The sequence below is a fragment of the Lissotriton vulgaris genome, chromosome 1_2 (assembly GCF_964263255.1).
Source record: "Lissotriton vulgaris chromosome 1_2, aLisVul1.2, whole genome shotgun sequence".
Classification (NCBI taxonomy): Eukaryota; Metazoa; Chordata; class Amphibia; order Caudata; family Salamandridae; genus Lissotriton; species Lissotriton vulgaris.
Window position 1 is genome coordinate 76,702,469 of NC_141686.1, and position 25,281 is coordinate 76,727,749.

The window sequence follows — 25,281 nt, forward strand, 5'->3', positions numbered from 1 at the left end:
TTTACAGGAGATGCGCCAGGGCTGGATCTAGGATCCAACCCAGAGTAAGAAACAGTAACGATAACACTACTTACCTGCTAAGTGAACTTCCTCCCATAATCTAACTTTGGTGATTCTATGTGAAAAAGCTTTTGTGGCAACTTTTAAAATATAATAATATTCCTTAAAAATGACTACTGTAACCAAAACGCTTTTACTTAACTGTTTACAGGCGATGTCCCAGGACTGACTCTAGGATCCAGTCCTATGGTTAGAAAAGTAATCCATAAAGTAACTAATTGCTTGATATAGAAATTCCCATTGAGCTCAATGTTGCATTGTTTTTGAAATGGTGTTGCTTATTGCAACAACTGTAACTATTGTAATCAAAAAGCCTATTGCCGATTTGAAAAGTATTTAACTGAAGTAACTCATTCTGAGAAAGTCTATTTTGATACCTTGTTGGTTCTAAAATAAAACAACTATATATTTGGATACAAAACAATTGGCCTAGAGTTCAGTTCTTGAGTGTTTGAGACCATTTGCTGACTGAGTGTGTACAACAAATGCTTTAAACTGTCCTCTGATACTGCCTTACTGCTCGACCAAGCTACCACTTTAGAGAGTAAGGTTCTATCTAACTTTAACCTCTGCCAAACCTCTGGAGACCCTTGGACTCTATACACACTGTACCTCACTTTGGTGCAGTATATATAGAGCCAGTTTTTTTACACTATGGAACTCTCCGGTGGATCTTTTCATTTGGGTGACTACATTTATATAAAAATACAGTCTGTTTTTATAAATTGGTGTAAGATATCTTGAGTGTCAATACTATTTCTTCATCAACTGTTTTGGTGATGTTTAAATGCTTTATGCTAGTTCCTCTGTGTAAGCCTTACTGTGGGTGCCACAGATACCCTAGATTGAGCGGAGTGTTTGAGAGATGAAACCTACTGATCCTAAAGGGGTTGGTATGTGCATTACAAATGGAGGTCTGACAACCTCACTATGTAATACACCCCATTTCTCAGAGTAATAAACAGGAAGTGGACGTTTATCAGATATGCAAGATTTTTTTGTTTCATTTTTTTTACTGGCGGTGGGATTTTAATAAAGCAATGCATTATGTAGGAAGCAATATCTAAAGGCTCACCAAAACAAACAAAATTAACCACTTGAAAAGAATCCTTAAAGAGATAAAAAGCCTACCTCGGCAATACACTTGGGGCACCTCCAATCCCCTTTGGGAATCTCTTGCAACGCAGGTATAAGGCAGAAGGTATGGTAACTATCATCACAACCATCACACAACAGGAGCTGGTCCTCAATGTCCCCACGTCCACAGAACATGCAAATGTACAAATCAACCTAGACGAAGCGGGGGGAAATGTTAAATACACAATACAGAAGAGGTATTTACAAATTCCTACATAATTTTCCAAAACAAAGAATTGAAAACTCATTAAAAAAATTTTAAAACATGTGATTAATATATAACAAAAAAAATGGAAAGGCTCAAAAGTATGACTCAAATTAAGATTAGGTGCTACAAGAAACATTAAGACATCGACCATGTCCCACTATACAACAAACAAGGTAGGAAGAGGCCCCACACATGTACAGTGAGGGTCAGAGATGGAGGAGACAAACCGTTCTCCATGACGACAATGAAGTACCTCCTTAACCAGGACCTCACTGCACTTCACCTGGGCCACTGGACAGGGCAACTGAATAGAAAATGGGGCATTTGCTGTCCATCAAGATGGCTATCGGATAACTTCCTGCTGGCCTTGTGAAGGCAATTAGGTCTTACTCCTCTCTTCAGAAGAAGCTAGGAAAGTCGACAGGGTCACCTGGACTCAGGCCAGCATGAAGAAGAGCTGCACCCTGCAGCAGACTTTGGGACCTGTACTTCTACACTTCTGGTGGCAGGGGTTCTGCTATTTTTAAAAGTTCAAAGACTTGCTCCCTGGTTGCCCATTCTGTGAGCAGTCTTGTTTGGCTGAGATAGGGATGTGTATTCAGGTGCCTGGAGGCTCCTATTGTCAGGGGAGATGGCTAAGGCCCATGGGGGAGGAGCGGGTTACACTGTGTTTGATTAAATTAGAGACACAGTGACTACATACAACACAGAGAAAAGAGAGGGGCACAAGGGGAAAAAGACAAAGAGTATGTGCAGACTGAAGCATCAACAAAGGGACAGTCCATATTACAAAAGAGGACATACGTTTCAACAGGCAGTTTCAGGAAGCACACAGGGAGGAAATCCTTGCCTGTTAAGCTGTAGAATGTCAGGATCTTGAAATAGAAGGGTAGGGTGAGCAGAATATACTGTATTGTGCATGTGGGAAGGTAGGGATAGTATGGCCCTACAGCAATAAGCACAGGCGCATTATAAAAAGTGTAAGAAGCAGAAAGTACGAGCGAATGAATGACTGAGTGCAGTATGTTTATTGGTGGTATGCTAAAGAGAGGAAACTCCGGCATGAATGAGAGCTTCCAGGAGGAAGCACAGCAGACCACTGAAAGGCGTACATATTCTCCCTAATCTGCCTTGTTCCTTGTCCCATCACATCCTAACACATGGACACTAATTATATTGGCACACAGAGTGCAAGTGTAGCATAGCACAGAGGTAGACAGTGCTGTAATTTACACTCCTTCCTCCTTGGCTGCTTGTGGTGGTCTTGCTCTCCGCCATTCACAAGATCCACAGATTCAAAGCACTGTGATGGGGTTACACCAGCCTACATTTGAGGCCAATGCTGCAGGTAGTAGCCATCCCACTACTAATGTTCTTTTCCCTATTGCGCAAATATATCACATTAAGGAATCAACTCACTGCTTTCCCCTCACCACAATTTGAGTTTGTCAGGCTTGATGCCCTGACAAACATAATACCACCTGAATTCCACTCCTGGACCCATGCTGAGGTAAATGGTTTGGTGCTTCAGTGAGTTTTGCTTCTGCCTCATCCAAGACAGATGTTTCTGTTAAATTTCATATCAGCCAATTTCTGCTCCACTGACTCGATGTGTTGGAGGGTGAAGTAGTACTCACTGCTTGTCAAATCGTATAATCCAGCTCGACTTGCCTGTGTCACTAATCCATGTTGGTGGGCATGCATGATGCAGCCCAATTACAATGATCCCCCATATACCCTGCTTTAATTTTAAGTCCTTGCATTTCACGCAGCCACAAAACATCAATGCATCCAAAGCAATACAAAAAGTGGGGGCAGTATCTTTGGTGCCATACAGGCTTGCTGCTTCCCCACCACACAACAGCACATGACCTTTTTAACAGACTAAACATTGTATATATAAACAGAAATTTAACCCGATCGGCTCATCAATCCCTACTTGCAGAATACATTCTAGAATAATGACACTTACAAAGTTCACAGATAAGGTCCCTTTGCGTTGTCTCATCTGCATACCAAATGTTTCCAGTTTAGAGCCTTTCAGCTTTTTAGGGCTCTCATCTGATAAAAAAATAAACAAAATATAAATCTTCACACAGGATGACAATTTGAAAATATTTAGAATACATACTAGAAAAAGCACCGAGGAATAAATAGGTCACAAAACGCCCACAAATGTGCATATTTAAAAGAACCCTAACATGCACTTCCAGGATCTTACTGAACCCAATTACTGATAAATGAACAAGTTACTTACCTTCGGTAACGCTTTTTCTGGTAGATACAGTATCTGCCTGTGGATTCCTCACCTTGTGATTCCTCACCTTGTGAATATCCCCTTGCGTCAGCAACATTCGGAAATTCTTTCGTAGCTTCGCGCCGACGTGCGCGACGTCATAGAAGCACGGCATCGCGCGCGACTCCGCTGAAGTCACCAACACCATATTAGGCCCTGGCCGGCGTGATGACATCAGTTCCGTCCTTTTTTCCGTGCCTTCGAGGTACACGGACGGACCGATGACAGTAGATATATATACAGTATACACAGTACACAAATGTCAAGATAAAACACACACACACAGTGTGAAGCCAATGCAGGAAAACATTTAAAATAACACATTTCCTTTGATATATATATATAGATATATATATATATATATATATATAGATATATATATATATACACACATTACATTACAATTACTCAGGTATAGAAGAGTGGACAACGGGGAGGCGGGTGGGTCAGTAAGGAATCCACAGGCAGATACTGTATCTACCAGAAAAAGCGTTACCAAAGGTAAGTAACTTGTTCTTCTGATAGATACATCTGCCAGTGGATTCCTCACCTTTTGAATAGATTCCCACAGAAGTCCCCACTCCCGGAGGAGGGTGTCCACTCAGCTATACCAAGAAATCTTGGAGGACAAAGCGTGCAAAGTGGCCGTCCCTCCTCACTTCGGAATCCAAGCAGTAATGCTTCGCGTAAGTGTGGAGGGAGGCCCAAGTCGCGGCTCTGCAAATGTCCTCTACAGGCACACCTCTAGAAAGAGCAGATGTTGCAGACTTCGCTCTAGTAGAATGAGCCCTTATACCTTCTGGGGGTTCCTTACACGCCAGGGAGTAGCAGATCTTGATGCATAAAACTATCCATCTTGAGAGCGTGCACTTGTGCACAGCCTTCCCCTTCTTGCAGCCAGCAAATCCATCAAACAGCTGGTCATCCGACCTGAACTCTCTCGTCCTGTCCAGGTAATAGCTCACCGCCCTCTTAGGGTCCAGGTGGTGAAGTCTCTCCTCCTCCTTGGAAGGGTGAGGGGGGAGGATAAAAGGTAGGAGGGTAACGGACTGCCCTAGGTGGAAAGGAGTTACCACCTTCGGCAGAAAAGCAGCCCTGGTCGTGAGAACCATTCGATCAGCATTAATGGATAAAAACGGGGGCTTTGAACTAAGAGCTTGAAGCTCACTTACCCTCCTTCGAGGTAATTGCTACCAGAAAAACAGTCTTGAAAGACAAAAGCCTCAAGGGACACTTGTGTAACGGCTCGAAAGGCGAACCCATCAGGAAAGTAAGTGCAAGGTTCAAGTCCCACTGAGGCACAATAAAAGGAGTAGGAAGAAATGTATTGGTAAGGCCCTTGATGAACCGTAAAACGATAGGTGACTTAAACAAAGAGGGCTGGTCCGGCAAACAAAGGAAAGCCAGCAAGGCCGACAAATAACCCTTAATAGTTGCCACCGCAAAACCCTGCTGAGCCAAGGAAAGAGCAAATTGAAGAATGTTGGACAAACGAGCCCTTAAAGGGTCAATGGACTTCTCCCCACATCAAGCAACGAACTTAGACCATCTATAGGAATAAATGGACTTAGTGGAATCACGCCTGGCTGACAAAATGACATCCACCACATCGTGTGGGAAAGAAAAGGAACTCAGGTTGCCCCGTTTAATCTCCAGACATGAAGGTGTAAGGTCTGGAGGTGGGGTGTTGAACTTGCCCCTCCATCTGAGAGAGGAGATCTGCTCTGTGAGGGAGACGGAGCGGCGAGCACGAGGAGAGGTGGAGAAGATCTGTGCACCACACCCTTCTTGGCCGATCCGGGGCGATCAATGAAACTTGGGCCGGGTCTTGGCGAACCTTCCTCAGAACCCGAGGAATCAAAGGTATGGAAGGAAAGGCGTAAAGGAGTTGTGAGTCCCAACTCATCTGAAACGCGCCCCCCAGCGCTCCTTGCATCGGAAACTGGAGACGGCAGAAAGACGGGCAGTGAGCATTCTCTCGTGTGGCAAACAGGTCCACCCGAGGGGTCCCCCACATCTGAAAGACATAACGAACCACCTTTGGGTGAAGCCTCCACTCGTGGTCGGCTGAGAACTGCCGACTGAGACTGTCTGCACGTACGTTCAGAACTCCGGCCAGATTATTTGCCATCAGACAAATCTGATAGTCCTGAACCCAGGACCAGAGACGCAGAGCCTCTCTGCAGAGACACTGCGACCCTACTCCTCCCTGCTTGTTGACATACCACATCGCGGTCATATTGTCCGTCAGGACCTGAACCGACTGACCGCGAAGGGAAGGGAGGAAGGCCTTGAGCGCTAAAAGTATGGCCCGTAATTCTAGAAGGTTGATGTGAAGCAACCTTTCCTCTGGAGACCAAAGGCTCTTGATCTCCAGATCCCCCTGATGAGCACCCCACCCTAGAGTGGATGCATCCGTTATCACTGTGGCCACCGAAAAAGGCAGTTGAAAGGGCTTTCCTTGCGACAGATTGCCCTCCACGCTCCACCAAGACAGATCCGCCGCAGTTTCTCTGGAGATCCTGACTGACTCCCTTAGATCTCCGTTGTGCTGATACCACTTCCTGCGGAGGCACCACTGGAGTGCCCTCATGTGCCAGCGTGCATGGTTGACCAACAGAATGCAAGAAGCCATCAGACCGAAGACCTTCAGGACTGGAACAACCGCTCCATTGTAGAATAAAGGAATCATTTCCTGTATGTCGCGAATCCTTTGAGGAGGAGGGAAGGCACAGCATACAGTAGTGTCCAGTACCGCACCTATGAACAGGTTGCGCTGGGCGGGCACCAGGTGAGATTTGGGTACATTTATTGAAAAACCCAACCTCAGCAACAACTGAGTTGTCTCCTGCAGGTGATGAAGTACCTTCTCGGGCGACTCTGCTTTGATCAGCCAGTCGTCCAGATACGGGAATACAGGTATCCCCGACCTCCTGAGATGTGCTGCCACCACTGCCATCACCTTGATGAAGACTCAAGGCGCAGTAGTAAGACCAAACGGAAGGACCGCAAACTGGTAGTGTTGCGACCCAACCGTGAAACGGAGATACTTTCTGTGCGACTTCAGGATGGGAATATGAAAATACGCATCCTGCAAATCGATCGACACCATCCAGTCTTCTTCCAGAAGCGCCTGAAGAACCTGAGCAAGGGTGAGCATCTTGAACTTCTCCTGCCTCAGAAACAAGTTCAAGATCCTGAGATCCAAGATTGATCGAAGCCTGCCATCCTTCTTGGGGGATCAGAAAATACCGGGAGTAGCATCCCTGACCCCTTTCCTGCTCCGGAACCACCTCTATTGCACCTTTTCTGAACAGCGCCAGGACGTCTTCCTGCAGGAGAAGCAGGTGGTCCTCCGAACAATAACCCTGGCAAGGAGGGTAATTTGGGGGAAATTCCCGAAAGGGAAGAGCATACCCATTCTCCACGAGATTGAGAACCCAAAGATCTGATGTAATCAATTCCCAATCTCGTAGAAAATGGGTAAGCCGACCCCCCACTGGGCCCACATGATCTGGAATGGTGGATCTAGGGCTGCTTTGCTTCGTTGGCAGGGGAATGGGGAGGAGAAGAGGAGGAGGAGGAGGAGGCGACTTGACGACCTCTGGGACGAGCTCTCTGTCTGCCCCTGTACGCCTTGTACAGTGTGTTTTGCTGCTGCTGCGGCTGAGTTGACTTGTAGGAACGAAAAGAAGATCTGCCAAACCCTCTAAAACGTTTCCCAAAGGTGACCCTGGTCTGAAGGTCCAATGACTTAGCCGTCGCCCTGCAGTCATTAAAACGTTCTAAAGCAGCGTCTGCCTTTTTGCCAAACAAACGAGACCCGTCAAATGGTAGACCCATTAATGCAGACTGGACATCTGTTGAAAACTCAGACGATTTTAGCCATGGAGCTCTCCTCGTAGCCACCGAAGAGCCCATGACTCTCACCACAGAATCTGCTGTGTCCAAACCACTCTGGATCACCTGCCTTCCTGCAGCCTGAGTGTCCGAGATTACCTCCTGGAAGTCTTTTCTATCATCCTCCGGTATCTTTGGCACCAACTGTTTTACAGTATCCATCAGGGTGTGGATATAACGCCCCATCAGGCAGGTCGTGTTTGTGGACTTCAACGCCATGCTGGCGGAAGAGAAAACCTTTTTAGCAGCCTGATCCTGTTCCCTCAACTCCTTTTCTGCAGGAACCTGTGGAAAAGCTCCTGTTGATCTCTTGGAACAGGCCGCCTGCACCACCAAACTCTCCAGGAGAGGGTGAGTGGACAAAAATTCCGGGTCATCAGGAGCAGTGCTTTAAATGGGCCGGTACTCACCGGTACTGAGTACCGGCACTTCCTAATTTTCTACCCGTCAGTACCGGCACTTTTCCTTCAGTCAGGGAGAGTACCGGTACTCTGATTGATGGCAGGGCAGGCTCGGGTTCGGTATCTTCTCCAGATGCCGCTCTGCTTCCGGATCTCTCAGTCGCACTGAGCCTCTGAAGTAGACTTTGGCAGAGAGGCTGCTAAAGTCCCGAGGCGCCCCTTTGAATGTCCCCACCCTGCAGGGCTTTGAGAGGGCTTGCGTCACGCTGTGTTTAACAGGACAGGGTCTAGGCAGACCCTGCACTGTTAATTAGGCATGCAACGAGCATTCAGGTGAAAGTGCTAACTGCCAGCATGAGGTCTGCACCTTCCTTGTCTAGAAACGCCTGGCTCAGCAAACTGGCGTCTTGCTGGTGACTGGGCACTGTGGAAGGGTTTTTTTCAATGGCATGTTCATTTGTTTGTTTACTGGCCTCCTTCGACCCCGTAATTGTGAACTTCTCAAATGCCATTTTGTATGCTGCTTTTTGGAGAGGAACATTGAGACATTTTGGCATTTCCCCTGAAAACGTCAGATTTGTGAGTTGCAGTTTTTCCTGCTATGATTGCTTGCCAATTATCGGCATGAGGAACTAAATGACACAATCATGAAGAAATACGGTTTAACATACAGCTTCTACTGAGTTATTTCTATGATAAAATTGCCCTGTACATAAGGCTTATGTTAATTTGCAGTAGGTTATGCCTCATATTTGACTTTTTTTCAGGTCGAGACTTACATAACATAACCTGAAGCATTATGGGACTAGTAGTCCCGGTCGTGTATGAATGTTAACATGCAGGCCAACAATTTTGTATGTAAGATTACACAATTTGTGTTTTTCAGCCTCCTGCATGTATTCATTAAGCTTAATATGAGACTGCCCCTACCTGTTGAGGGAGTATGTGTAGTATCTTTTGGTCGCTGTTTATTGGGCGCTTCAGATTATCGCTTCCCTCTGAATGCTTTAATAAGAAAGTAAGCCTTATTGGTATGTCATTTTCCGATTTTATCCCAAATTAAATTCCGTCTCCTCTTAATAGGTCTAATTATATATCAGCAGAATATTTTTACTATATGTTTTAACACATGTTTTTTATTGAGGTTATATTTACTGAAGTGGTCAGCACCATCTTATGAGTCCATTCATACCAATTTTTCGGTTTTTAATAGTATATGCCCAAACTTTGGCATGCAATTTGGTCTTTCATGTGCTCTTTCATATTCACTGGTAATGTGGACTGATTACGTTCCACGCGGTCAAATGTATTTTATAATTTTGCAGTTTGCTTAATTATGTTTATGGCAATTTTTCCTCTAAATAGCCACACTGTTTCAGTGCCGAGTTGTGAATTATTCACTTCATGTGTCTGAAGCACCACGGAACGGCTAATTTCTATGTTTACCATGTCTAACAGTGGGGTAGAGCTATTTAAGCTCACGTGTATGGCGCCGGCCAGATTGAGAAAGGCTGCTTAGGTAGCCAAAACCTTTCTATTCAGTTGTAGGGTGCGTGCCTTCTTCTGATGGGAGCTGGATGGATCGTGGATATATATATATATATATATATATATATATATATATATATATATATATATATATATATATATATATATATATATATATAGATATAGATATAGATAGATAGATAGATAGATAGATAGATAGATAGATAGATAGATAGATAGATAGATAGATAGATAGATAGATAGATAGATAGATAGATAGATAGATAGAGAGAGAGAGATATCCTGTTTGGTTTTCATTTTGTGTAATGAGGTAACCTGTTTTGTTTACATAAACACATTTCTCGTGTTTTAATATGTACTGTAACTTCCATAGAAGTTATTATCTATAATTATGTCTAGCCCTTGGCCCCGCCCCTAGCCCCGCCCCTAACCCCACCCACCGGCCACACCTCTAGCTCATTTTAATGAGTACCTGCACTTATTTTTCCCCATTTAAAGCACTGATCAGGAGTAACTCTATAGCTCATGGCAACAGCCCTAGATACTGCAGGAGCTGACAGAGGTTTCTTCCAAACTTCTAAAATTGGCTCTGCTATGGCATCATTAAATGGCAGTATTGGTTTAATCACTGAAGATGGTGAGTGAAGGACCTCTGTGAGAATATTCGACTTAAACTCAGCAGTAGGCAGAGTAATGTTCAGTAAGTTTGCCGCCTTCTTTATCACGACATGGTAAGGAGCCACATCTTTAGAGGGTGCATCCGACACTGAGGCTAAATCCCACTCAGGGGACAGTTCAAGGCCACTAGCCACCGTCAGGTCATCAAATGGGTCCTCAGACTCCTGCAGCTCACCCTCCTCCAAATTTTCTTCACGAAACCGCTCTTCCTCCATAAGCCTCTGGGCCTCACGCCTCGACCTGTGCTTCACATACGATGCCGACAGATCCACTGTTGACTCAGTCTGAGCCGGTGCCGATCCCGACATCGGCCGAGGAAGTTTCACACAAGGTCGTTCAGGGTTCGGCATCGGAGTTGATGGATTCAGCGTCGATGGAATCAGCATCGACTGCTTCGGTGTCGATGGCCTCACCGGAGTCGGAAAATGCCAATGCGGTGCTGGAGCCGGCATAAAGGGCATAAAGGGCATAAAGGGCGCAGGAGCATAGGACTGGGGAACACCCAGACTAATTGCCATCGGACCCGTCGGACCAGCAGGAGCCCTAGTGGGGTACATAACTTTTTTCACAATCCGAACCGCTGAGGGAGGTAGAGACGTTTCGAGCACTGCGTACATCCAAACGTGGGCGTCATCCAGTTAACGGATATCCAATTTTAATAACACAGCCGCATGTTAATGAAAGCGGAGCTAAGATATATAACAGCTTCTAACAATCACCGAGCGTTTTGTCGTAACATCCAACAAGAGTAAAAGTTACAAAAAGCTTGACGAACATGGCGGTGATTGTTTGAAGCCTCCCTCCCCTCCCCTGTGAAAAGACGACGAGTAATATTTGTAGGTAGAAGTAAGATGGAGGCAGTGAACACTGCTTAAATAGTTATCACATACCGTTTCCGGATTTTAGAGGAAAGGTGCCTTACTCCCTACATCAACTTCGAACCTTTTTGGTCATAATTGTTTTTAGAAAAAGTGGCTGAATTCCCATTTGTCCTGATGAAGACAAAAGACTACTCTTCATAAACCAAAAAAAAGGGAAAAAAATCCTTTTTCTATATATCACGATGTTTTTCTAATATAAAATTGAAGAAGAGCCACATAAGCCTTAAGAAGGACTTTTTTAATGTGTAAATTGTTGACTATATGTACCAATTCATCTTTTATATTTATATTTGTATTAAAAATTATCCTTTTGATATCATTCCAGTCCATTGCTTTAATTTAAATTTTTATCAGTTATATGTATATGTATACGTCTCCCTAAATAGCCAGCTTTTGCCTTGAAAGTCTGCCTGGGTATATGCCTCTACATAATAATTGTTGTCCCTGACCCAGGAGTCCTATCCATATCAGGGGGTCCTTGATACCTACAAGAGAGTACAAGCCCTGGAGTACATAGCGAACATTGCATTCAGGAACTGCGTCGGATCCTGACCTGGAGCCGGGAAGGCTGGGTACGAACCCCCGGGCTGCTCTTGAGGGCGTGGAGTCGATACGACGTCGACCCCCTCTTTGGGCTGGTGCACCAGAGTCGACGAACACTCGGGCAACGGAGCCTCTACCTCACCAACCACCTCCTCCTCACCTTCATCCTCCCGACCTGAAGGATGAGACGGAACCGGAGATGGATTTGTTATCTGCCTCGGTGAACCTGGCGAATTTGCATGCGACACCTCACCCTCGGCGTCCTGCTCTTCCGAAGCCGAAGACATCACTACCTTCTCAACCAGCTTCACCTGTGACTTCGGCTTTGAACCAGAGTCCTTCCTCGAGTGAGGTCAGGATTTATGGGTCCTCTTCTTATGTTTCTTTTTTGAAGATCTCGAAGCATGGGCAGAGGACGAGTCCGAGCGCCACCTCGAACGAGACCTTGACCTTGAACGCAGAGTTCGCGATCTCAAACTTTTCTTCTCTTTTCTTCCTTTAAGTTTTGCCACGAGAAGCTTGCTTTCTCTCTCCCGGAGGGCCTTAGGTGTCATCTTCTTAAAAGACTGGCAGTCTTCGACGTCATGGTCGGCGCTTAGACACCATACGCAGCAATCATGTGGATTAGTAATGGACATGGTTTTGCCGCATTCCCCACAAGCTTTAAACCCGGTCTTCTTCAAAGACATGTCGAGAGAGAAGACAATGAAGCACAATTATAACAAAGTAACAAGGTTACTGCAATAGCTATGGACGATCCCTAGAAAACCGTTAGCGTCGACGACGCAGAAAAAAGGGAACTGATGTCATCATGCCAGCGTGGGCCTAATATGGTGTCGGTGACGTCAGCGGAGTCGCGCGCGATGCCGTGCCTTTATGACGTCGCCCACGTCGGAGCGAAGCTACGAAAGAATTTCCGAATGTTGCTGACGCAAGGGGATATTCACAAGGTGAGGAATCCACTGGCAGATGTATCTATCAGAAAGGAAGATACTGTCCAGATTGCCCACATATATGTGGAGATGATATAAAGGCTCATTTCAGGACAGACTACATTTATTTATTTGGTATTGCCCTGACAAGTTGAGAAAATAGAAAACCCTGTCTAGAGTAGGACAAGATTCTCCAGGGCCAGATTAGTGACAGAAACTTAGTTTTAGTTTGTGCAAGTTTTCACTATCAATAAAGGACTGCAGAAACAGCTTAGCAAATAAAAACCTGTCCATATTCCTGGCTATTCCTTTGAAAAAGTGCAGCTTAACGTTCCATCTGTACCTTTCCTCAGTCATCGCAAGAAAAACCTAAATCACTGAAAGTAGTTATGACTTTAAAGTTATTTGCATTGCATGTCCTTATACGTGAAAATACTAACAAGCATTTGCAATGCAATGGGTCTCGTATTTGCAAGAGTTTGAGCTATTAGCATTGTAAATGAAAGCAACTTTTATATGTGTGTTTTTAAAACCTGCAAGTGGGGCGTATACACGTATTTTGCAATTAAAGACCTTACGTAGCAGAAGCAAGGCTGGCAGTAAAAGAGGCACATTTTTGCAAGCCTTACTTTTCGAAAGCAACGACTACAAGTACAAAATGAGTGTTTACTCAATGCGGTCAGGTTTTTAAAATACATAAATAAAAGGCACCTGTCAGATTGACTTTTGTTTTGAAGTAGTCCAGACCACGTATGTTATGTCTCCATTCACATTTATTGAAAGTTGAAATTTTGTTTGTAAACCAGCCAGATTATGCCGCTTAATGGGATAGGTGCTCCTTTCAAAAATAAATTTGGCATTTAGCGACTGGTACTGTGGAAGCATCTGTTTTGCTAATGGTTTACTACTTGTTTTTGATAGGCAGAAACGTATAAATGGGTTGCGTCTGAAAGCATTGACACATTCCACAGCGAATCTCAACAAAGAGTGTAACACCTATTACACACTCTTCCGTTTGTGGTTCTTTATGTATGTATTTCACCAACTATATTAAATCCGTATGTCTTTGTTTCAAAAAGCCCCCTTAACTCCCACAAATTAAACATGTAATCAAAAAGTACATAACGAGGTGTGCCATTCTTAGCTCAGGTCACTTGAATGTGTGGAGAACAGGTGTGGTGAAAAAGTGTGGCCAGAAAGAACAATGACTAGATTAAGGGAGTAAAAATAGTGCCTCAAAGATGCTTGCATCTAATCGAAGGTGGTATCAATGGAGCAGTAGCAAATTGTGCGTAGAAGAACAGGGCTGTTAATATTTTTATCTTTTGGAGATGGACAGGACATAATGGATGCAACAGATGCATTTGACGAATAAGTCCATGCCAGTGCACAGCACAAATGTGATTGGTCGGCAAACTGTCAGGGACCATGAACACGTCATTTTAAGTTGCTACAATTTGCACATGAGGCCCCTTTATTTTAGAAGATACACAAAGTGGAGCCTCCTATCTTAGTGTTTGGACTGTATTCTGCCCCGCGCAAAATGGCTGAGACAATACATGCAGACATAAAGACATAGGAAGGGGGGAGGCCAGGCAGGGAAAAGAAGCAAGGACAGGAACGGAAGACACAAGAAGGGGGGCGAAGCATGGTAAAGAGGCAAGGTCAGGAATGGTGCACACAGGGCATGCACAGGTTAGGGGGCGAGGCAGGGTAAAAGAAGCAAGGATAAGAGTGGAAGATGTAGGAAGGGGAGGCGAAGCAGGGTAAAAGAAGCATGGATATGAGTGGGAGATACCGGAAAAGCACTGGGGAGATGACAAAATAAGAAATAGCTTGGTACTTAGAGGCCGTGTGTCTGCCGACCGAGGGTGTAGTATCTGCTCAGGATCCAGCATATCAGAATCATCATCCACACCTTGAGGGTCACTAGGCAATGATGTAGTGGTAGGGTATCATAGTCTGAAGGGACCACTTGTGCAAACATGCAAAAGCATCCTGATCCACCCCATCAACCTTAAGGCGTTTGGTTGGGGTAGGCTCCACATCCCCCTTAGTTTGCGGGCGTACAGTGGCATTCGCAGTGGCTGAGCGCACTGTGCACATTCACGTGCAATCTGCTGTGCTAGGAGCTCCTCATTGGGGGCCATAGCCTTCTCAATGACCCTGTAAATGGACGTGTCTACCGTGTCATAAAAGTCATACTCCCAGAGAACTTGACCACAAGGGATCCTCGTACCACTGCATGTCACCTTGTTCCCACATACTTACGGCACATATAGCACTACTGTAACAACACTTGGGACCCTGCCAGGCGCTGTATAACACCTGCGCTGCTAAAGATAAGCGGATAGAGTAGGGCATACAAGTAGTTCCGGCGAGACTGTTGTTCAGGTGTTGGGGACCAGTGAATCACGCACAGGGCAGAGCAGCAACTCTTAGGGGTCGAGTCCCAGGGGACACTACCCTGCCTGACTGATGCAGTAGTTAGGATACAATTAGCCACCTGGGATCGTGTCCCCTCCAGGCCAGTAGAAATGCCTGGCAGCAGTACAAACATCTATGGGGCCATCTACGAAAACAAGCAAACCTACCCCAGGTGGCAACCCTGGGCGTCCAAATGTAGGCACTAAATCAGGGCGTCACTCTCCAGGGGCTGGTAGAGGCAATGACAAGCACCCTTGGATACTGATAGGGATTCCAAAAATCAATTGTTGCAAATCATAGAGATTCCGCGCAGCACCGGCACCAGCTAGCACATAAACAGGGTCATTGTAATGCCAAGTCGCGTTGGAGCGCAAAAGCGGTCCCGCAAAGGAAATGAGAGCATACCCATGCAGGAATAAACATTCAAAATCCTTATGAAGAGAAAAGAAAATATTTACTTATCTCTGGCTGCAAGCAGTAAAGAACAAGCATTTACAATGCAATAGATCTCACAATGACATTATTTAGAGCTATTGACATTGTAAATGGCAATGCCCTTAAAAAAAATTAAAAGGCATTGTTATTTACAATACCAAAAGCAACACCTATTGCATTGCATAGCGCGGTGAAGACGGAGGGGGCAAAGAGAGAAGAAGAAGAAGAAGAAATGACCCCCAGTCAAGAGATCTGGATTAAATCCATCATTCTTTTGCTCACCATGCCACCGCCGGCATAGAGCTGGCCATATGCAAATGAGTCTTGACCCTGTGCCTCATGGGAACAGTCCAGCCTAAACTGCCAAGCCAGGTTCTCCCTGGACCAGAAACAAGCATCCATGGACCGGTTTGGGGGTTTCACCCCTCTTCAGCCAGGATAGCTTGATTTCAGTGGCACAGTGAGCCCATCAAGACTGGTTTGCATATGGCTGGGTCCAAACTGGAATGGTGTGGTGAGCAAAAATATGATGGATTTAGGACCAGATCTCTGTACTGGGGTGAATGTATGACATTGTTCTGCATTCTGTCCATCAATTGTTCTTTTTGCATTTGGCATTAGTTGACAAGCCATGTCTTGAATCCCTTCCTAAAGTCGGTCAGCGATGGTGAGGTGGAGGGTGTTCCAGGTTTTGGTGACGAGGTGGGAGAAGGAGCATCCACCAGTGCGGTGGATGCGCAGTATCTGTGCGAGGGCAAGGTGAGGTCCCTGGGTAGTATGTGGAGGTTCAGACTGTGGTTTATGTAGGCAGGTCCTTGATCGTAGAGGGCTTTGTAGGCATGAGAAAGAAGTGTTGATTGCCACCTTTTCTGGATGGGGAGCCAGAGGAGGTCTTTCAGGTGTTGGGTGGTGTTGGTTCTCTTGGACAAGTTAAGGATCAGTCTGTCTGCTGTGTTTTGGATTGTCTGGGGTCTTGAAGAGTTCAGTGGTGGTGACAATACAGTGTGTTGCTGTAATCCAGTCGGCTTGTGCAGAGGGCATGTGCCACTGTTTTTCTGGTGTTGATTGGTAGCCACTTAAAAAAGCTGCAGAGCGTGTGGAAGCAGGCTGAGGAAGCAGTGTCGACCTACGTTTCATGGAGAGTTTGCGATCTAGGATGATGGAGGTTGCGGGAGGGCGCTTTTTGAGTGGGAGTGGGTCCGAGTTCCGATGGCCACGAGGAGTCATTTCAGAGGGAGGTGTGTCTGCCGAAGTTCAGTACTTCTGTTTTGTCCATGTTGAGCTTCAAGCAGTTCTTCATCAAGGCCAAGACGTTGTTCACAATTGTGGAAATTGGTCTTTGTCGTGATGGGGTGAGCGCGAGAGGACAAGTTGGGTGTCGTTGGCGTAGAATTGAATGCTGATGTTTTGGGCTCTGATGATGTCCGGAAGGCTCACTTTATTTGGGCAGTTATTAAGTAGGAACTATGTAGAGAGACCAGTGACCCACTCACGATACAGGTCTCTCCAACCATACGCTTTCTCTGGGTGCTCCATATACTGAGAATATGCAGACATTATCTTCCTTGATAATCTCTCTTGCATGGACAGGCACACTTTCCCTCCTTCAGATAGGTCCTTCAAGTCAAGTATTTGAGTCGAGAGCTCATAGAGGAGCACAACTCGGGAGTGGTATGGCAGGTTCCTTGACAGAATGTGCAGCGAGCAAATGTGCAGCTAGCCTTAATTACATTTCCTATTTTCTGTGCAAACTGGCACACAAATTGCTGCCTAGTGCCAACACAGGCACTGCGTGCTGTGATGTAAGGGAGCCTGCGTTGCAGATGGAATTGTTTTTTCTCAGGAAGGGGCACCTTCTTGCACAAAAACAATCCTCTGAGAGGGAACTCTTAAGAACTGCATTCAAACCACAGTATGGCTCTGAAGACATTAGGTTTAACGTCAATGAAATTGGGCGCGAGAGGTCTCTCAGAAAAATGCGCAAGTTGCTTGGGGTTTAGTAGCTCACAACGATTTTCACTGAACAGAAGTAGCTCTCACTACACAAAAGGTTGGAGACCCCTGATCTAGGGTTTAGGCCCAAGTTTAGAAGTAGGGTACGACTCCTTTACTCAGGCCCTGTTGCTCGAGTCAGGGTCAACGGGGCGATGTCCAAGGCTTTTCCCATACAGAGGGGAACCCGGCAGGGATGCCCCCTGTCTCCCCTTCTGTTTGCCCTAACTATTGAGGTCGCGGCATGCGCGATTAGGCAAAACCCTAAGGTGTCGGGTTTCCGTTTGGGTCAGGCAGGATCGCAAGAGGAAAAACTGTCCCTCTATGCAGATTATGTGCAGCTGTATGTGACAAAGCCAGAGACTACTATACCGGCGCTCTTTTCGGAGCTTGACCAGTATGGGGCTAGATCGGGATACCAAATTAACTGGCATAAGTCAATGCTCTATGACCCTCGGGGACGGACGGAATGGCCTGACCTACCAGACAGACTGCAGACTACTACTGTAGGTTTCACGTACCTAGGAATATTCATAACAACAGACAGGACAATAGCCTACGATCGCAATATTATCCGTGTGCTTAATAACTTTAAATTAGACGCAGGCAGATGGCAGTTGCTCCCCCTGACACTTCTTGGGCGGGCGGCCATGTTCAGAATGGTCTCCTTGCCGAGATTCCTCTATGCATTCCAAAACTAGTATCTTCCGTTACCGCACAAGTTTTTCTCAGACGTACATGCGGAACTAAGGTCCTTCCTATGGTTAGGAAAGCACCCCAGGGTGGCATTGGCGACCCTACAGAGGCACCAATATGATGGGGGAATTTCTCTAAGTGATGTAGAGGCCTACTACTGGGCGGAACATCTGGCCCCCATCAATGATTGGGTCCACGCACCGGCTGCACATCCCACGTACGCACTAGAAAGACACAATATGGACACGCATAGCTGCATACACTACATTTACGAGGGGAGGGGACGAAACAAGCTGCTACCGGCCACCAGACTCACATTGGGAGCTTGGCAAAAGGCCACGAAAGCTGTAGGGTGCACTCATAGGCCTTCGAGGCAGACCCCGATCTGGGACTGCACATTGCTGAAAGAACTCAGTAAGTTAAAAGGCTTCCGAGGATGGGATGATATCGGCATCTCCTCCCTGGGGGGATGTGGTTAAAAGTGGGACTCTGAAGTCATTTCAGTCCCTGCAGACGGAATTTGGACTGCACCGCTCCCAATTTTTCAAATATATACAATTTAGACATGCCCGGCGGCCGGAGGGGGCAGTACAGGAGGCACTCCCTGAATACGCCCCCCTGGAGGGCCGCTTACTACAGGAAAAGATCCCAAAAAAGGCTGTATCCCTGACATACAAAACGATTATGAATAATAAACCAGATAGGCTGACTGGACTCCGCACCACCTGGGAGAAAGAGCTGGGAGAGATGGACGACGTAGATTGGTGGGTAGTGCTGATGCACCCTAGGGAGGTAGCAATCAAATCACGACTCCGCCTGATACAATTCAAAATCTTACACAGGGCATACTTTGACAGACAGAGGCTTTTCAAGATGGGAAGTGTCTGACCCTAGCTGTCTGCGATGTGGGATGGCAACTGGGGATTTCTTGCACATACTATGGTCGTGCCCTCATATACAAACCTACTGGGGGGTGGTCACTGCTGAACTGGGGGAGGTACTGGGGACGGAGATCCCAATGGACCCGAAGCTCATACTCCTAGGGATGACAAATGATGTGGACCTGGCCCGCCCTCTGCTGATCTTTTTAGCGCTAGTAGTAGCCAAGAGGGACATAGCAAGGACATTTAGCATCGCAAGGATTTTAAGTTACCCGTGCGATCACAGTGCCTTCAGTGAAAGGTGTCATGGCAGCCAGCAATGGACGGGGGAAGGACGGGAGAATGGAGCAAGTTTTTATTGCTGGTGGGAGGGAGGGCATGCAACATGGGGGGGGGTGTAAAAAACAACTCTATGACACGGCAAGTAGTGTCTGCGTCATAGGGTTTTTTTTGCAGGAGGGTGGGACAAACAACATCTGAAAGGGAGTTGGGGGAAGCAATGACACCAGGGAGAGGAGGGACTGGTGCATTGCTAAAAGTTTCTTAAAAAGCACTATGACGAGGCCAAAGCATTTTTTTGGGTTACGGTGGAGGCAACATGTACAATGGGAGGCAGGCGGGAAGGGGCAAACAACAACACGGAGAGCGGGAGGAGACAAGCAACTACTCAGACAACAAGATGAGGGAGGGAGCAGGAAAGCAACAACACAGACTATGGGAGGGGGTAAGCAACAACATGGACAGCAGGAGGGGGCAAGCAACAACATGGACAGTGGGTGAGGGTAAGCAACAACACAGGCAGCAGGAGGAAGGAGAGAGCAAGCGAGCAACAACAGACAGCGAGTAAAAGCACGCCATAACAGATAGCCGAAGAGGGCAAGCAATACCAGATAGTAGGAAGGGGCAAGAAACAACATGGAATTGACAACAGGAGGGGGGGAAGAGGAGCGCTTGAGGGAGGCAGAAGTAAACAGGTGAGAGAGCGCGACACAGAGTGCGGGGGCGGCACAGAAGTGGGAAAAGCTCACAAACACATGCATTCTCGCAGAGTGCCTGAACAAAAAAGAAAAAAACAGCTCCCAAAATGGAAGCAGTGGAAGTACACAAGTACTGGAGCTATGCTTAGGCTATCTAGATTTAGGTTTAAACCGATAATAACTGATAAAACCCCACCGAAAGGAAAATAGCCATCACAGGTGTAAAAATATAAACACTGAAAAAACACCTTTAAAACCACAAACTAAGTACAATTGAAAGAATGGAAAAGATGAGTGAAAGAGTCATTTTCCTGACGGGACCAATACAATGTAACTTTGTTACACAAGGTAGCATCAAGAAAGACTGGGCTAACATTACTCTGCTTGAGTGTTGTTGTTTAAGGACGACACTAAAACATTGTCTCTTCCTTCTGCTTTTTTCAGTTTTGTGGTCTTGGGGCTAAAGATGCAGTGTTTAGATGCATGTTTTAGGTCCTAGTTATTTTATAAACTGTGGAGAATCAGGAAATATCAAAAGCATATTTGATATTTTGGTTACATCTGATTTCACCGATATGTAAAATGGCTGGTTTCATAAGAATCTTTCCTAATATATATCATCACATTTACCCACAGACAGAGAATAGGTGAAATCCTTTGATACATCAGCCACCTTTTCTAGTGAGTCAGTATTGATTATAGGTGATTTGCCAAACACCCCAGGCTTATAACATTCAATGCAAGATGTAGGGGCAGGTTAATGTGAAAAGAATGTTGTCACCAAACATCTGATATAGTGGTGAAAACATGACACCAGATGTTTAGTAAACATGGAACGCAGTGTCACATAGAATGCTGCTGAAAAAAGTTCCTACCAAGTTCAATAAACATTGGAGTGATAGTGTTTGTATGTGCAGTAATTCAGCTATGTATATGAAATAGTTGTATGATGGCCTGTCAAAATCGATACCTGAGGTAAAGTGCTTTCCCAAAAATGATCCTTGTCACTTGCTATATGGTATGCTGAAAGCATCTTATAAATCTTCAGAGATCATGAAGAATGCTGTTGGCGTTGTAGTCCATTCTGGTGCAGTAAAAATGTATTTGGACCTCAGATACCCTGTGCACACACTATCTTTACACATGAGCTATCAGTGTGGAAGGCAAGCAATAATTACAATTAAATTAAAATTCCATAAACACCGGGAAAAACACTTTATGTTGTTTTTAACGGCACGAAAATATGTAACCACTGATAAACACTGTTTTTGTAAGGTATTGAAAAAACTGGGAAAAAAAACACCAGAAATAGAAACTGAAAACAGGAAAGCCTAGCTATGCTCCATGGGACGGTCAAACAGAAAAAGAGGACATGAAGGCTACGCACAATAACAAATCAGAGGCAAACAAACAAGAGCAACTATAAAGCCAACCAATGGTAAGCATTAGGCCGGCTGTAGGCCCACTGTAAGCTAACAAAATGTCTCATAAATGCATGCACTGTCTCAGGCAATGCCGCGTAAAGAGGACTGTAGTTATCCTTGAAAAGAAGTTTTCGCTTCGAGTGGTTCTTTGATAACCGATGCCTCACTACAAGTATATAATGAAAGTCTAACTCTGTTCGGGAAAACGTACACGCTATCCAAAAGAAGTACAATGACAGGGCAGAAAGGTGTCACAAAGGTAAGTGATGACTTTCTATCCAACAGCTGCTATATGCATGTCGACACACAGCAAAAGTGCAGCACAAAGCCTATATAAAATACAAGCTATTTATTTTAAATATGCAACAAAATGGAAAATACTTGGAAAAAGATGGTGTGCCGAGGCCAACAAATTACTTTTACTTTCAGAGGATGGCGCAATGGCTGCCAATAGATAGTGCAAGACGTTATTATGGTGTGAACCTAAGTGAAATTCTAGCATTCTAAAAAAATAGTATTTAAACATCATCACTTCAGAACAATCTAGAATGTAAAACTGTTCATTATGTAGTTTTGAAAGTGCTGCTTCAAGTACCTTGTTTTATTTCCACATGGCAATACTGAGGTTTGTTTTCTTTGCAGGAATATCCTAAAATAGTAAAACATATATATTAATATGTCACTTACATAATTTTCCCTCTAAAACAAAAAAAAAAAAGAACCCAAGCTACGTCCTTAGACAACAGCAGAAAATGGCATGCACTTGGTTAAAATGTCAAAGGAGTGTTCGGTACCCTGTATTAATAAGTCCATTATGGGAAGGGCCCACCTAACGGAACCCCATTGCTCCCAGCTCACATTGGCAAGTACCCTGTTCCACCTCAATATGGAAGTAAAAAGCTGGTTCTTGTTAACCTGCTTTAATAAGACTTATAACAACACTAATTGCTCATTTTTGTCAGCTGTTCTGGAGCCAGCTCTTTAAAATTACAATGCTAAAGCATATTTATTTATTTTATTTTTATTTTGAAAGTTTTATATAGCGCGAACAAGATCTTTGCAGATATCAGAGCGCTTTACAATGCAGGGGATAACAAGAAGAGAATGAAAAACAGGTCATTAAGGAATAAAGTAGAAGCGATACAACAAAAAAAGTAAATATTACAGATAAATGTGTGCACAGATAGTCAGGTAAGCCAGTAGTACAGGTAAAACACATAGTCATAGGAATCGAACAGAATAATAAAAAAAAATCGGTGCAGAATCTTTACAGCTCAACATTAATAGGTCAAGTGTATTTAGCCATGAGGATAGCTTTTACTTCTTTCTTAAAAAGTGTGAAGGAGGAGATGAGCCTGATTTCAGGAGGGAGTGAGTTCCAGATCCTGGGTGCCATTCCTGAGAAAGAGCGTTTATAGGTTTTTTCCTTCCGGAATCTTCGAGGTTTTAGCAGAAGATTGTTTGAGCCTCTAGTGTTTCTAGAGCCGCCCGAGATAGACAGCTTCTGAGTGAGGTATCCGGGGGAGCTCAGGTGTACAGCCTTGTGTGTCATGCAGGCTATTTTCAGATGTATTCTGGCTTCAAATGGCAGCCAGTTCAAGGATTTCAAGTCAGGGGAGATATGTGAGTGTTTTTTTGACCCTGTGATGAGTCTCGCTGCAGCGTTTAGAGAAGCTCTTAAGGGTGCAGTAGTCGTTAGCGGGAGACCGCAGAGGGCGATGCTGCCGTATTCAATTCGCGGGATTACTAGTGCTTGTACTGCAGTTTGGAAGTCTTTGGCTGGCAGGAAGGGTTTAAGTTTCCTCAGGGTGTTGATTTGGAAGTTCGCTCCTTTAGTAGCCTTGCTGATATGTTGCTGCATGTTGAGATTGGAGTCGAGAGTTATGCCTAGAGATTTTGCTGAATCCACTAAGGTGGGCTGGACATTGAGTGCAGTTAGCTGTTTAAGCCAAGTTTGAGTGGTAGAGATCTTCGCGGGAGGTGAGATCAGGAGGAACTCTGTTTTCAGAGCATTGAGTTTGAGATGATTATTGGCAAGCCATGATTGGGTGTTTCTGATCGTTGAGTTCAGGAGTGAAATGTCATTGGGGGATTGTAATTTGAGATATAGTTGGGTGTCATCTGCGTACATGTGAAAGAGTACATTGGATGCTTGTAGTAAGGTGGTGAGAGGTTCCATAACTAGGTTGAACAGAGTTGGTGATAGAGAAGATCCTTGGGGGACGCCTAACGAAACAGGTATTGGCGAGGACATCAGGTTGTTACTCTTGAATTTCTGAGTCCTGTTATGTAGAAAGGAGGAGAACCACTTGAGAACAGTCCCAGATATACCCATTCTTGAGTTCAAGAGATTGAGTCGATTGTCATGTTTAACAGTGTCGAATGCTGAAGAGAGATCAAGAAGAATGAGGAGGCAGGTATCATTTTGATCTAGGATTTGAAGGGCGTCGTCAATTATGTGGGTCATAGCAGTTTCCGTACAGTGTCCTGCTCGGAAGCCTGATTGATGCGGGTTGAGGAGATCAAACTGATCAATGTGTTTAGTCAGTTGCAGTTGTGCGCATTTTTCCAGTAGTTTGGCGAGGGTGGGAATATTGGTAATGGGGCGGTAGTTGTTCAGGTCGGATGGGTCGGCGGTAGGTTTCTTTAGTAAAGGTGTGACTTGTCCAACTTTGAGGGAGTCTGGGAAGGTTCCTTGTTGGAGCGAGCTGTTGATAATTTTAGTCCAGAGTGGTAGGAGCAATGGGGTGAAATCTTTGACAGCATTAGCAGGGAGGGGATCAGAGAGGTGATTGGAGGGTTTCAAGGTGCTGAGCAGTTTGCCTATTTCTTCTTCGGAGTAGGTGTCGAAGGAGGACCATGTAGCATTGTTTTTTAGTTCGGAGGGTGATATGCAATTGGGTGTGCCGAAGAGGTTTGCGTCAGTGCGGAGATCACTCATTATGTTGTCAGTTTTTTGGGTAAAGAAAGCGGCGAAGTCTTCACAGGAAGGAGATTCGCATGAAGTACTTAGAGGTTGGGGTTGTTCCTTGGCTTGTGTTCTGATTAGCTCAAACAGTTTTCTTGGGCGGTTTTTTGCTTGGTCGAGTTGGCTGCTGAAGTAGTTTGCTTTTGAGCGTTTTATTTTCCTGAAGTAGGCGTTTCTCTTTTTCTTCAGGATTTTCAGGTGCAGTGCAGAGGGAGCTGCTCTCCAGGTGCGCTCTGCCATTCTCATGGCTCGTCTATCTTCATTGAGACTCCCGTCGTACCATGGATTGGAGATTTTAGCAGAGACTCTTTTTAGCTGTATGGGAGCAGCCTCATTAATTATTGAGGTCATGGCGTTGAGATAGTGGTCAGTCAAGGATTGAACATCGGTAGCGCCCGTAGGAGGGAGCAGGAGGTCGCGGCTGTTCGGGGGTAGGGAGTATGGGTTGAGTTTTTTCAGATCTCTTTTCCAAACTTTAGGACTGGAGGGTTGACCCGTGTTGAGTTTGACTTTTTCGTTGATGAAGAATGTGACCATATGATGGTCTGACCAGTCACATGGTTGGATAGACTCAAGTTGGATAGCTTCCTCTTTGGCAATGATAAGGTCGAGGATAGAGCCTTTCTCGTGGGTCGGGCTGTTGCATATTTGGGTGAGGTCCAGTGCGTCGAGGAAGTTTTTAAGACTATTTACCACCGCATCATTGAGATCGTTCCAGTGGAGGTTGAAGTCACCAAGGTATATTTGGGTGTGCTGTCGTCCAGCGCTGATTGAAATCATGTCCATGATTTGTTGGACGAAGGCGAGGTTGTCTCTGGGTGGGTGGTAAATGCCGTGAAGAGAGCAGGTCGGTTTGCCCTCGCTGATAATATCGAAGCAGATATATTCGTAGGAAGTTGGGGAGGGTAGGGATGATGCGGAGACTTTCAGAACAGC

The 25,281-nt window shown here is 45.3% G+C and overlaps 1 protein-coding gene across 3 annotated transcripts in view; it reads right to left on the reverse strand.

Annotated features, from left to right (window-relative positions):
* Positions 1–25,281, reverse strand: part of KDM5A (lysine demethylase 5A) — a 937,903-nt gene that overhangs the window by 817,100 nt on the left and 95,522 nt on the right. For all 3 annotated transcript variants that reach the window (XR_015307532.1, XM_086952835.1, XM_086952834.1), the window contains 3 exons: positions 21,973–22,026; positions 3,378–3,466; positions 1,192–1,350 (listed from right to left, as the gene is read on the reverse strand). Coding sequence is in view for 2 of the 3 variants with exons in the window: in XM_086952835.1 (XP_086808961.1) it covers positions 1,192–1,350; positions 3,378–3,466; positions 21,973–22,026 (302 nt within the window). In the remaining variant the exon portion in view is untranslated. The remainder of the gene's footprint in view (positions 1–1,191; positions 1,351–3,377; positions 3,467–21,972; positions 22,027–25,281) is intronic.